At 39.8% G+C, this 12,456-nt stretch overlaps 1 protein-coding gene across 1 annotated transcript in view; it reads right to left on the bottom strand.

Annotated features, from left to right (window-relative positions):
• GAB2 (GRB2 associated binding protein 2) overlaps positions 1-12,456 on the bottom strand; it is a 184,376-nt gene that overhangs the window by 44,945 nt on the left and 126,975 nt on the right. Inside the window, exon 2 of the mRNA XM_077113458.1 lies at positions 11,400-11,700. Coding sequence (XP_076969573.1) covers positions 11,400-11,700 — 301 coding nt within the window. The remainder of the gene's footprint in view (positions 1-11,399; positions 11,701-12,456) is intronic.

Genomic DNA, 12,456 nt, shown 5'->3' with positions numbered 1-12,456 from the left:
TTTGCTTCTCAGTTCAGATCCTAGGGCAGATGACCATAACTACTAACTCTGTAGGTCAGAATCCTATGTAGAGCTGTAGATAACTGGATGTTTAACATAATCAAGATCTTCAGAGATCCAAGGTGACCTTTCTACTAAATTCAAAATGTTGGCTCTGCCTATAATAAAAAATAAGAGTTGGACTGGGCTCTGGAATTTGGTCTGGGACCAATTACCCTCTTTCACTAGAATAATCAGAAGCAATAAAAGAACAAAAAACAGGAATAATAATAATAATAAAAAAGGGTAGGGGAAAGTTCTTAAGAAATGTTTGAGGAGCTGGGAGGAGATGCTCCCATGTCTAACAGACTGTGTGTGGGTTTTGGCAGGTAATACTAGACTTACTCTGTAGTGGTGAGGGGGAGTGTCTGGTTTAAAAGGGAAAGCAGGAAAAAGGATCATGGCTTAAACAAAGAGAAGAGAGTCGGGTTCCTCCCCCATCTCCTTTTCCTCCTCCAGAGGGTCTGGGTTTCCCTTCAAGTTGGTGCTGTTCTAGGACAATGTAGAAGGGTCTGTGGGGATTTTATGGAGTTCTTGTACCAACTCTAGGCCTGCTCTCGGGGTGACCAGACACAGCTGTAAGTAAGAAAAACAAACAAATGATTGAGGAGGAAGGTCTGATACTTCAGAGCTATTTAAAATCACATTTAAAAAATAAAGGCATGAGGATTTCAAATCTGGCTGGAAACTGGTCTGGACGTTTATCTTTCACATTGTCTCAGTGGAAAAAGGGTGGGTGATTTAGACAGCAGCCTCCGCCTCTGGGTTAGGCCCCGGGTCAGACTCAACTCTTTTTTGCCCCTCAAGAGACTTGTCTCAGCCAGGGGAGAAGCTGCATGTTACCTCCCACATTTGCTCTCAGATTCCAAAAAGGGCTCCTGGGAGAAGTACAGGGATCTTAGCTCAGTTTGAAATAACAAAAATATCAAAACCAAAGGTGGGGGAGGGAAAAAGAGAGGAGAAGGCCCACCCAAGGATCAGAAGAGAGAAAGGGTGAGGTCTCTGAGAAGGCGTCTTCCCTCCACCCCACTGCACTCCCAGCTTCTCCCCTCGCTCTCCCACTCACTTTGCGTCATGGAGGAGGAACAAGGTCACCAGAGGCAGCAGAGCGGACTGCATGGCTCCACCACAGCTCTCCCTGCTGTCAGAAATCCAGCTGGAATAAGGGGTTCTGACCTTTAAGGCACCAATCCTTCTCTCTGGAGAGGCAAGATTTGTTTGAAGATCCCTAATAACACTCTGTCATTGAATGTTGAAGATTTCCCCAAAAGCATTCCTATGGGTATCATTTGACCCCAGATGTCAGGACCCAGGACTTAAAATAATTCTGCTGTTGAGTTACTTGGGAAACCCAAGGACTACTAGCAGTTTAAATATTTACAAAATATTTAAAGTGGCAGCCTCAACCAAAGTTTTAGCTGATAAAATTTAGACATAGGGCGTCTGTGAAATTCCTGCCAGGGAGTTCAAGAAGGAAAAAAGCTAAAATAACAGAGAGGATATGGAGGAGGCTCTGGTCTATTTCAAAATCACTGAGAGTTATAAAATGGGACCTAAGTTCCCTCAGCTCTAGTTCCCAGTTTGTTAGCTACTCTGAGACAGACTGTGTTATCTTCCTACTTTAGCCCTTAGAGATTAATATTAATGTATAGATAGTACTTTCCCTTCAAAATAATCAGTTCTCAATGATTTACAAACTTCTTGTTTCTCTTCTTCCTCTTAGCTGTTCATCTTTTGGCTATTTTGTGACTTAGAAGCAGTCATTGTAAACACGTCTGTGATAAAGGGTTAGTACAAATGAGGAGTTAGAGCACACAGGCCTAGAGTGGGGTCAGAGCCTTGGATTCATCTGATAGGGCCTTTAAACCAGTTTCCTTACTTTCCAAACAGAAATAATGCTAGCAGTTCCCTGCCTCTTCTATACTATCCCTGCCTTTATACTCAAATGAGGCTGTAGAAGTGTTTTGCAGACTCTAAGATTCTCTGAAAACACCAGAGATTTAAATCATATCTCATTCATTTTGTTGGATAGATATAATTGCTACTATCACTACAACCACTCCATGGAAAACAGTGAAATGAATAGCTACTGTTTAACTGTGCACATATACATTTTCCTAGCTTTATGTATATAACCTGATGTAACCCTCTCAACAACTCTGTGAGGGAGCACCACCTCCATTTTATAGAAGATAAAACCTCAAAGAGGTAAAGGTATTTATTCAACATCATACAGCAAATAAACAGCAGGGTTGGGACTCAAACGCAGCTAGCCTGCCTTTCAGAGTCCATGTGATAGCGGCTGTGCAGGTCCTGGAATGACTACTGAATAAATGAAGGAGTGAGGGGATTAAAAGAGGAGTCCTCCGCTTTGAGGATTCAAAAAGGTTGAGAGTTTCCCTAACAGCAGATGACTCCTGAGGCCATGAATAATTCATCAAAGCTCTCTGCTGAGAGCTGGTTCTTTTTGTGTTTAGTACATCTGGTCAGGGACAGCTGCCCAAGACTGGGCCACAAATGTGAGGACTTGGGTCCACCTGCTCATAAACACAGCTCAGAACAGCCTCTGCTTCCTTTACTCTGAGAACTGTATGCTATTTTGATTCCTGAGGAAGGTACAGTTCTGCTTGTACAAATGAATAAAAGAACTACACATGATTTGAAATCGTCTTGAGATCTGTTCTTGAAATTGCTTTTCCTTCTTGAGTATCATTTTGGTTTCCTTTTGGAAAAAGTTCTCTATCAGGAGGCTGTTGCTTCCTCCACCCTTATGTCGATATTCAGACTCAGTTTCACTCGTGGTCTGGTTTTAATCCTGCAGGTTTTATCCAAGACATTTTGGCTGGGATAACTGGAGGGTGGCAGTAGAAAGAAGAAGCTGGGGGTGGCAAGAAGAAACAAAAATATGAGACTCCATCTGCCACAAAAACTCTTCCAGTGGAAAGCTAAAAAACAGAAGTTTTTTATGGGTCCCATCACAATTTTTAAAAACAAAAAAGGCATGTTTGTCTTAAGGAGGCTCCTCGTATAAGGGAAACTCCACAGGGCTGTGCAGAGAGCAGGGATTTTGGATTGCACAACTCCAGTGGCTCCCTTTCCATAAAATATAAAGTGAATGGTCCTTTGGTAAATGTGCAAACTGAGGTACTGCTAGTGGGACTAATGGCTGTCTTTTGTCCAAGGAGAAGCAGAGTTAGCAGATTAGAGTGGAAAGTATTTTCATCCCTATTCTACAAGAGGAAATTGAGGTTCAGATTAGGTGAGTTGGAGTTGTGATTTGAACTGACCCTCAGCCGGCAGACTCAGCTAATAGGACCCAGTGACTGGAGTAACACCACAGAAGTTACTACATTAGGGCTGCTCCATCCCAAAGACTCGAGCAACATGGACTGGTGAAGAAAGGAAGCCTGAGCCAGCTGTAGGGCTCCAGGTGGAAGGGATTTTGGGGAATTCTAGCCTAATGCATAATGTCCAAAGGAACAAAAATATTCAGGCTTGGTTCTGGCAGATGCTCAGATTCCAAGAAGTCAGGGACAAAGAAACAACATATTACAGTGCAAAGCTAGACCTAGATTCGAATTCTGGATCTGTCATTTTCTAGTTGTGTGAGCTTGGGTTAAAATCATTCCTACTTCAAAGGATTACTGCTAATTTTTAGTATTTATATAAAGTTCCTATTTTACATACAGTAAATGCTTAGCCCATAGTTGCTATCATTTCTTTTTGTTGCTATCAAGGGTTAGGTATAGGGTGCTCCTCACATTAGGCAGGTAATGGGCACTAAGGTCTCAGGTGAATGGACTGTTCTCAACAGGCCCCAGCGAAAGGAGAGCGGAGTTGCATTAAGGAAAGTCTTCCTTACTTGAAGGCTTTATAGATGTAACCCATATTTAAGAAAGCCATTAAATTCAAACATACCCCAGAGAGTTGGGCAGCTTGTCTGAGCGCAGCCAAGGGTGGGGGTGAGGGTGGGGGGAAGGAGTAGACAGAGAAGTGTCTTAGTCCTGGAGGAACACTGGAGTTCTAGGCAGGGAAGAAAAAGCATTTAGTTTCCTTCTTTGGAAAATGGAAATAATGCTGATAAAGTGATTAAGTGACAAAGTATTTAAGAGAAAGTTAACCTCTTGCGGGAGACCTGGATTCAATTCCTGGACCATGCACCCAAAAAAATAAAGTTAAACTCATGGTAGTTAGATTCAGGTGTCAAGTTGGCTAGGTGAACGTGCCTAGTTCTGTTGCTGTGGACATGAGTCAATGGTACGTGAACCTCATCTGTTGCTCATTACATCTGCAGTCGGCTAGGAGGTGTGCCTGCTGCAATGAATGATGTTTGATTTAATTGGCTGGTGCTTAAATGAGAGAGCTCAATGTAGCACAGCCCAAGCAGCTCTGCATACCTCATTTCAGCACCTGCAGCTCAGCCCAGGCCTTTGGAGATGCAGAAAGGAATCACCCTGGGGAAAGTTGTTGGAACCCAGGGGCCTGGAGAGAAGGCCAGCAGAGATCACCCTGTCTCTTCCCACATAAGAAAGAACCTGAGTTGAAAGTTAGCTGCCTTTCCTCTGAAGAACTAACAAAATAAATCCCCTTTTATTAAAAGCCAGTCCATCTCTGGCTGTTGCATTCCGGCAGCTAGCAAACTAGAACAACCTCCTTCTTGTTTCTCCTCAGATCCTGACTCGCAGCTAAAAACACTGACTTAGGTAATTAAGTTCTAGTTCCTTACTTGAAGGCTTTATAGACGTAACTCACGTTTAAGAAAGCCATTAAATTCAAACATACCCCATTTTGTGGGTGAATCTCTTCACTTATCAGTTCCTTCTCTTAGAGGGAAGAAAAACCTGTTGTCTTCATAAGAAAGATGGTACAAAGAATCCCAAACCTTTACCATAGACAGTAACTAATATCTTTGGTCTGGTAATTAAAGCATTAGACATCTTGTAAAATAATCCCCTTAAAAAAAGTTTAAGGGAATATATTCCCTAGTAGACAAAGCCATTAACAAAATATTCCATCATTTGTCACTCCCTTAATGTTTTCCACCTACTGAGCTGGCAGCACATATTAACATCTCCTTCCCTGATGAGTCTCAGCACTTTGTTCATGCCTCTTTTATAGCCCTCCTCTGAGACTGGCTGGTTCCACGTATGCCCCTCCACTATGTGATTTTTTGAAAAGGTATTTGCACAAGGACAGTTTCTGTTACAGCTCAAGGATATGTTTTGTATGTTGGGAATACCTCTAATTCTACAAAGAAATAATTCAATTAACAGTAATTTTCTTTCTGCTTAAGAAATGAAGTTGAGGTACTCCTTGGATCCATTTCTCATATTTATGAAAGCTTTGTTCACAATTAGGAAATCATGAGACTGGTAGGTTTGAGGTTTTTTTGGTATTTTTTTTTATTCCTTTTGTATCTCCTTCCCCACCTTTTTGTGCAAAGAGTATACATTACTACTAATCAGGAATAAAATAAAGAGGAAAACAAAATCCATGAAGCCTGTAAGTGATAAAAGATTTGGGGAAAACAGGAAATTCCACACAGGAAGCCAAGATTATACCAAAGAACTTAAAAGTAAATGGGGGCTCAAAAACCTACCAAAAAAGAAAAGTCCAGGACCACATGGCTTCATCAGTGAATTCTATCAAACATTCAAACCAAGAATTAATAACAATTCTTATCAACCTCTTTCAAAAAATATAAGAGAAGGGAACACTTTCTAACTTATTCTATGATACCAGCACTACCGTGATAAAAAAGCCAGCTAAAGATAAGAAAAGAAAATTACAGACCAATTTCCCTGATGAATATACATGCAAAAACGCTCAACAAATTATCAGCAAACTGAATTCAACAGTGTCTTACTGAATGAAGCTCAATGTGAGTTTGATTGAGAGAGAAGGGCTGGGGGCACATATGAAACCAGAAGGAAAGATAGAGGATAAAGACTGAGACGGTATAAGTTAGGAATGCCTAGAGTGGACAATGTTGATTATTTAAAGGGACAAATAAAAAAAAAGTTTTTGCATGAGGTAGAACAAATGAATGTCAGCATTGCAAGGTGTTGAAAATGGGATGGCATACAGGAAGAAGTATATGTAATCATATAAGTCAATGTAAGATAGGGCCTACAGTCAACTGTAACATTGTCATATGCTTCCACGGAATGTAACAAAGGCATTGTGCCAAAACTAAATGTCAACATGCAGGGGGCATGGGGGAGGGGTATGGATTCTTTGTGGAAGAAAGGAAATGTCTTCATATAGATAATGTGGCAAAGGCGTGTCTATTTACTTAGGTTAGATTGTATGATGTGCGGATAAAACTGTTTAGAAATGAACAGAGAGAAACAAATGCTAGAGAAAATGTGGAGAAAGAGATGTATCTGTTCACTGTCGGTAGGGAAACCGAGAAGCACAGCCTCTTGGAGGAAAGTGTGGTGGTTCCACAGGAGGCTAGGGGTGGGGTTGCCACACCATCCTGCCACCCGGTTGCTCAGTATATACCTGGAGAAACTGAGTGTAGAGACATGAATGTCCATTTACACACTGGTGTTTATGGCAGCAGTGCTCATGATTCACAATGGATGGAGATGGCCTAAGGGTACAATGATTGAGGGAAGGAAGGGAGAACCCCATCGGACTACTGAGCATTCACAAGAAGGAATGAAGTTGAATGAAGTTGTGAGGCATGCAACTAGGTGAATGAACCTTAAGAACTGTATGTTGAATGAAATGTTAGAAACAAAAAGACAAATATTACCATGCCTCACTCATATGGACTAACTATAATATAAAAACCCAGTGAATTGAAGTCGAGAGCATGGGTTATCAGGTTGAGGCCTATTGTAAAGGGTCCTACATTGTAAGCTCTTACAGCAGTCACAAACATTCGGAAGTCGTAACTGTTATTTCTAAATTCTGAGATACTGAGTTGCTTGTATATAACCTGGTTGTTCCCAGAAACTTTGGGTATTTATGTGACACCTAGGACTAGAGTTAGAGCTCTGAAGCTATGAAAGTCAGCAGTATCCTAGATAGAAATTGTTTAAAAAGCTGATAAAGGGATCAGACTTTGACTAGAGATATGAATGAAGCTGATCTGGATAGGACTGGGGTAGATCAGAATACTGGGTAAAGAATGATATCGTCCATATTTTAAAACTTCAACTTCTGTGTGAGACCAAAGGGATAGATGTTTAGTTAGTGTAAAACTTATATTTTAGGTAGCATGTTACCTAATTTGACGTGTATGGTCAGTTTAGTTGAAAACCATAAGTACATGGAATCTTGAACAGGGCGTGAGATGTTAGTTTGTCCAGGTTAGTGTGATGCCCGATATAACCCAGAGTAATGTGGGCAGTGAATAAAGACATATTTGCAAAGTCCCCTTGGGGGACTGGGGAGAAGGGAGGAAATATTCAACTTCCCCACTTGGAGAATTTCTAATATTCTCGCAAGCAGCAGGGACAATCAAATCAATAGGCTGAGCCCTTGATCTTGGGGTTTGCCCCTATGAAACATTCCTGCGAAGGATAGGTTAAGCCTACTTAAAATTATGCCTAAAAGTTACCACCAGAGAACCTCTTTTGTTGCTCAGATGTGGTCTCTCTGTAAGCCAACTCAGCAGGTGAACTCACTGCCCTAAACTTACTGCCCACCCCCCTTGTGGGACACGACTCCCCGGGGTATAAATCTCCTTGACAACATGGGATAGAACTCCCAGGCTGAGCTGGGACTCAGCATCTTGAGATTGAGAAAGTCTTCTTGACTAAAAAAGGGAGGAGAGAAATGAGACAAAATAAAGTTTCAGTGGCTGAGAGATTTCAAACAGAGTCAAGAGGTTATCCTGGAGGTTATTTTTATACATTATATAGAGGTCCCTTTTAGTTTATGGTGTATTGGAACGGCTGGAAGAAGTACCTGAAACTGTTGAGCTGTGTTCCCATAGCCTTGATTCTTGAAGACTGTATAATGATATAACTTACAATGTGACTATGTGATTGTGAAAACCTTGTGTCTAATGCTCCTTTTATCCAGGGTATAGACAGATGAGTAAAAAAATATGGATAAAAAATAAATAAATAATCGGGGGGATAAGGGGTAAAATAAACTGGGTAGATTGAAATGCTAGTGATCGATGAGAGGGAGGGGTAAAGGGTATCAGATGTATGAGTTTTTTCTTTTTTTTTGTAATTTATTTTTCTGGAGTAATGCAAATGTTCTAAATATGATCATAGTGATGAATACACAACTGTCTAATGATATTGTGAACTACTGATTGTATATCATGTATGGACTGTATATGTGTGAAAATTTGTCAAAACATATATATTATACACTATGACCAAGTGGGATTTATCCCAGAAATGCAAGGGTGGTTCAAAGTTTAAAAATCAATTGAAAAAAAAAAAACACCCTTTATACCTGTTAGCAGTCACTCCACATTCCTTCACCCTCACTTCAACTCTTAGAAACTACCAATTTACCTTATTTCTCTATGGATTTGCTTATTCTGGACATTTCAAGTAAAATATGTGGTATTTTTTGCCTCTGTTTTTTCACTTAGCATAATATTTTCAAGATTCATCCATTTGTAGCATGTATCAGTAAGTACTTCACTCCTTTCTACAGATGTATAATATTCTATGTCTATATCACGAATGGACATTCGGGCTGTTTCTACTTTGGGACTATTATGAAAAATGTTGTTATAACCATTTGTGTACAAGTGTTCATGTGAATATATGTTTTCAATTATTTTGGGTATATGTCCAGGAAGGTAATTGCTGGGTTATATGGTAACTCTATGTTTAACTTTTGCTGAACAGCCATATTGTTTTCTGCAGCGGCTGTACAATTTTACATTCTCACCAGCAATGTGTAGTAATTTAAATTTCTCTACATCCTTGTCCACATATCCATGCCTTGTTATTGTCCTTTTTTTTTGTTTTTTTAATTACAGCCATCCTAGTGCTGTGAAGTGCATCTCACTGTGGTTCCAACTTGCATTTTCCTAATAGCTAATGATGTTGAGCATCTTTTCATGTGCTTTTGGCCATCTATAAATCTTCTTTGGAGAAATGTATATTCAAATTCTTTGTTAATTTTAAAATTGGATTATTTATCCTTTTTGTTGTTGAGTTGTAGGAGTTCTTTATATATTCTGGATGCTAGACCATTATCAGATATATGATTTAAAATTATTTTCTCCCATTCTGTAGAGTGAAACTTTTTAAAACTATTGATTCCTCAGCCCTATATCCAATCTACTGAATCAGGATCTATAATTTAGGAGAAAGTTCTTCAGGTGATTCGGATGCACTGCCAGGTTTGGGAATCAATAATTCAGACCAGTGCCTCTCAAACTTTAATGTGCACACAAATCACCTGGGGATCTTGATAAACTGCAGATCTGAAGGAAATAGAAAATCATCATGAGAACACCACAATAATAACTGCTACAGACACGATATATTGGTGAATGCAAAACTTAAAGGAGATATAGGATGTTTATCATCAAAGTGTCTCCCCCCAAATGTTTATTCATTACAAAAGCAAAGATAGTAACTTTACAGTGAGGAAACTGACTTTACCAAGTTATCAAGGTTAACATGGCCAGTGATAAGATGTTCTGACTCCAGTGCCCCCTGGTACAATTCACTGAGAAAGGCACAGCATCTCTGTGGTAGTTTTCTCTAAAGCTGATAACCTCACTGTAATCATGAGAAAACATCAAACTTAAATTGAAGTGACAGTATACAAAAAATACCTGACGGGTACTTTTTAGAGGTGTCAGGATCATGAAAAACAAGAAAGACTGAGAAATTGTCAGACTGGAGGAGACACATAGCCATGACAACTAAATCTAACCTGGTATCCTAGGTGGAAGCCTGAAGAGAATAAGGACATTAGTGAAAAACTGTGAAACACAAAGAAAGTCTACAGCTCAGTTATTAGTATCATGTCAATGTTAATTGCTTAGTTTTGATAATTGCACCATGGTTAAGTAAGAGGTTTGCATTAGGAAAATCCGGGTGAAAGGTAAACTATTTCGTAACTCTTTTGCAAAAGTTATTTCAAAGTAAAAAAAATTTAAATATGGATACTCTGAAATAATATTTCTGCATAGGAACACCCGATTCTGCATTTCTAACAAGGTCACACGAGAGGCTGGTGCTGTGAGTACAAAATTCCACTCTAAGTAACAAGAGTCTAGGTCAAATTTGAATGTGCATCAGAATCATCTGGAGGGCTTTTAAAAACACAGATTGCTGGGTCCCACCCACAGAGTTTCTGATTCAGTAAGTCTAAGGTAAAGTCCACAAATTTGCATTTCTAACAAGTAACAGATGATGCTGATGTTGCTTATAAATTAAGAATGGTTTTTACATTTTTAAACAGCTATAAAAAATAAAAAGCAAGAATGTGAAACAGAGATCATATGTGGCCCGTAAACTATAATATTTACAGAAGATGTCTGCTGACCCTTGGATCCTTGCTACTCAGAATGAAGCTTTTACAAAATGCTAATGCTGAGGTCCGACACTGCTCAGAGATTCTTAACTGATCTGGCATCACTATTTTTAAAATGCTCCTCCTTAATTCTGATGTGCAATCAGGTTCAAGAATGACTGATTTAGACCATTTACCTCAGAAATAAACCTGTTCCTTCTCAGCCATCCCAGACACTTGGGTATGAGCCCCAAACAAATAAGCAAAAGTACTTTTTGCAATTTAAAATTCATTTCAAAAATTGAGCTACTCTTTCTTGAGGTTTATCTAAACCCAAACATCCTCCCATCACCCGCCCCCTCCCAGGTAAATATGAATGAATCCTGGATTATACATTAATATTAATTACAAGCAACCACCAAAAAAAAAAGTGGCAAGTTTAACTGTGTAGCTGTCTAAGGTGAATTGAAAAAGATGGACCAGAGAGGGGCTCAAGGGCGGATCTGTCTATGTGATGGTAATGGGGCACTGAGAGCTGAGAGCTATGAGGGTGCAAAGCTGAGAAACAGGGGTGGTGTTGAGGTATCCGAGCAACCATCACAAACTACCTTTAGCTTCCTTACGACCACAACATTTTTTGGTTCCCTATTTGGTCATAATTGAGGCTGGGGTCCCTCTAATATTTGGAACTCTTTTATTTTCCTTTCTTTACAGAATGGTTCTCAAGGCAACCCCTTCACATTCTCACTCTTTGCCTACTGTTCCTCTGTGAAGGAGGAAAGCTTAGCTACAACCTGGTCTCCCTGCTCAAGGAGTCAGAGGGCCTCATCTTAGCCCCAAGCCAAGTCTCCTTCTACAAGAAGCATCTCACTCCTTCTGAGAAAGGTCTGTGTTTGTTCTCCTACCTGTGCTCTCCTCAGCCTGATTGAAGCCACAGATCTGGCAGATGCTCTGAACCCACTTATTCATGTCTTCCTCTGTCTCAGCCACCAGGTAAAAGGTGCGCTCACTGGTCTTGATGTCAAACACAAAACTATCCTGCAGCTCCTTCTTGTTGAAGGTCAGGCCTGCATCCACCTGCTCACAGAAGTTAAGGTTGATGATCCGCAGGGGCTTTTTGGAGTGATCGTTCTTGTAGTATTCTAGGACATCTGGGTCACCACTCATCCGGCCACTCCGCAGGATAAACCAGCGTTTCTTCCAGGCCTGCATCCCACCAGGAAAGAGTAAGAAGAAAAAGATCATTGGTTATTTCAAAGCTTTTAACAGCTCCTTTGAAACCACTAAGCTAAGGATGGGGCTATCTGACTTTGCAGGCTGAATCAGACCTATGCATTCCTAACATACTTCCCCGTAGCTTCAAAATTGGAGGATCGTGTTAAAATATATTTAGTACAGTATTTCATTATGGAAATAGGGTCTTATTACTGTAAATAGGGTCTTGCTTTCCCACTTTATAAATCTGGAAGTTAGACGAGGACTAAAATACTTTATAGCAACAACTATACATAGTGTTAGATATAGTATTATATATATAAATGGAAAATTAGCTCAAACTCGTAATGCTTTTAGGCTGGGTAAAACTTGTAAAACCATAACTCCTCAGTTTACAGATGGGATCTCTACTGAGTCACTGAATTGAAGCAACAATGTCACATACAGCAAGTAGCAGAAAAACAAGTTTCCTGATTTTTCATCGTTATATCCCTAGTGCTTATAATGGTGCCTTGCACACACTAAGAGCTCAATATATATTATTGAATGAATAAACTCCTTATACCATTCCATACTACAGAATTTAACACTTGATTACATATTCCCTTACAATGTCTTCTACATTTCATCTCTTCAATAGGAAGAGATCATACAAAATGATAAAAAGACTTTACATACAATAGAGGGCTTTGCAATGAGTCTATGCTTTGCTACTCACTTGCTGTGTGATTTTATATTCAGTCATTT

This window comes from Tamandua tetradactyla, chromosome 8 (genome assembly GCF_023851605.1).
Source record: "Tamandua tetradactyla isolate mTamTet1 chromosome 8, mTamTet1.pri, whole genome shotgun sequence".
Taxonomy (NCBI): domain Eukaryota; kingdom Metazoa; phylum Chordata; class Mammalia; order Pilosa; family Myrmecophagidae; genus Tamandua; species Tamandua tetradactyla.
This window is presented reverse-complemented; position numbering and strand designations above follow the sequence as displayed.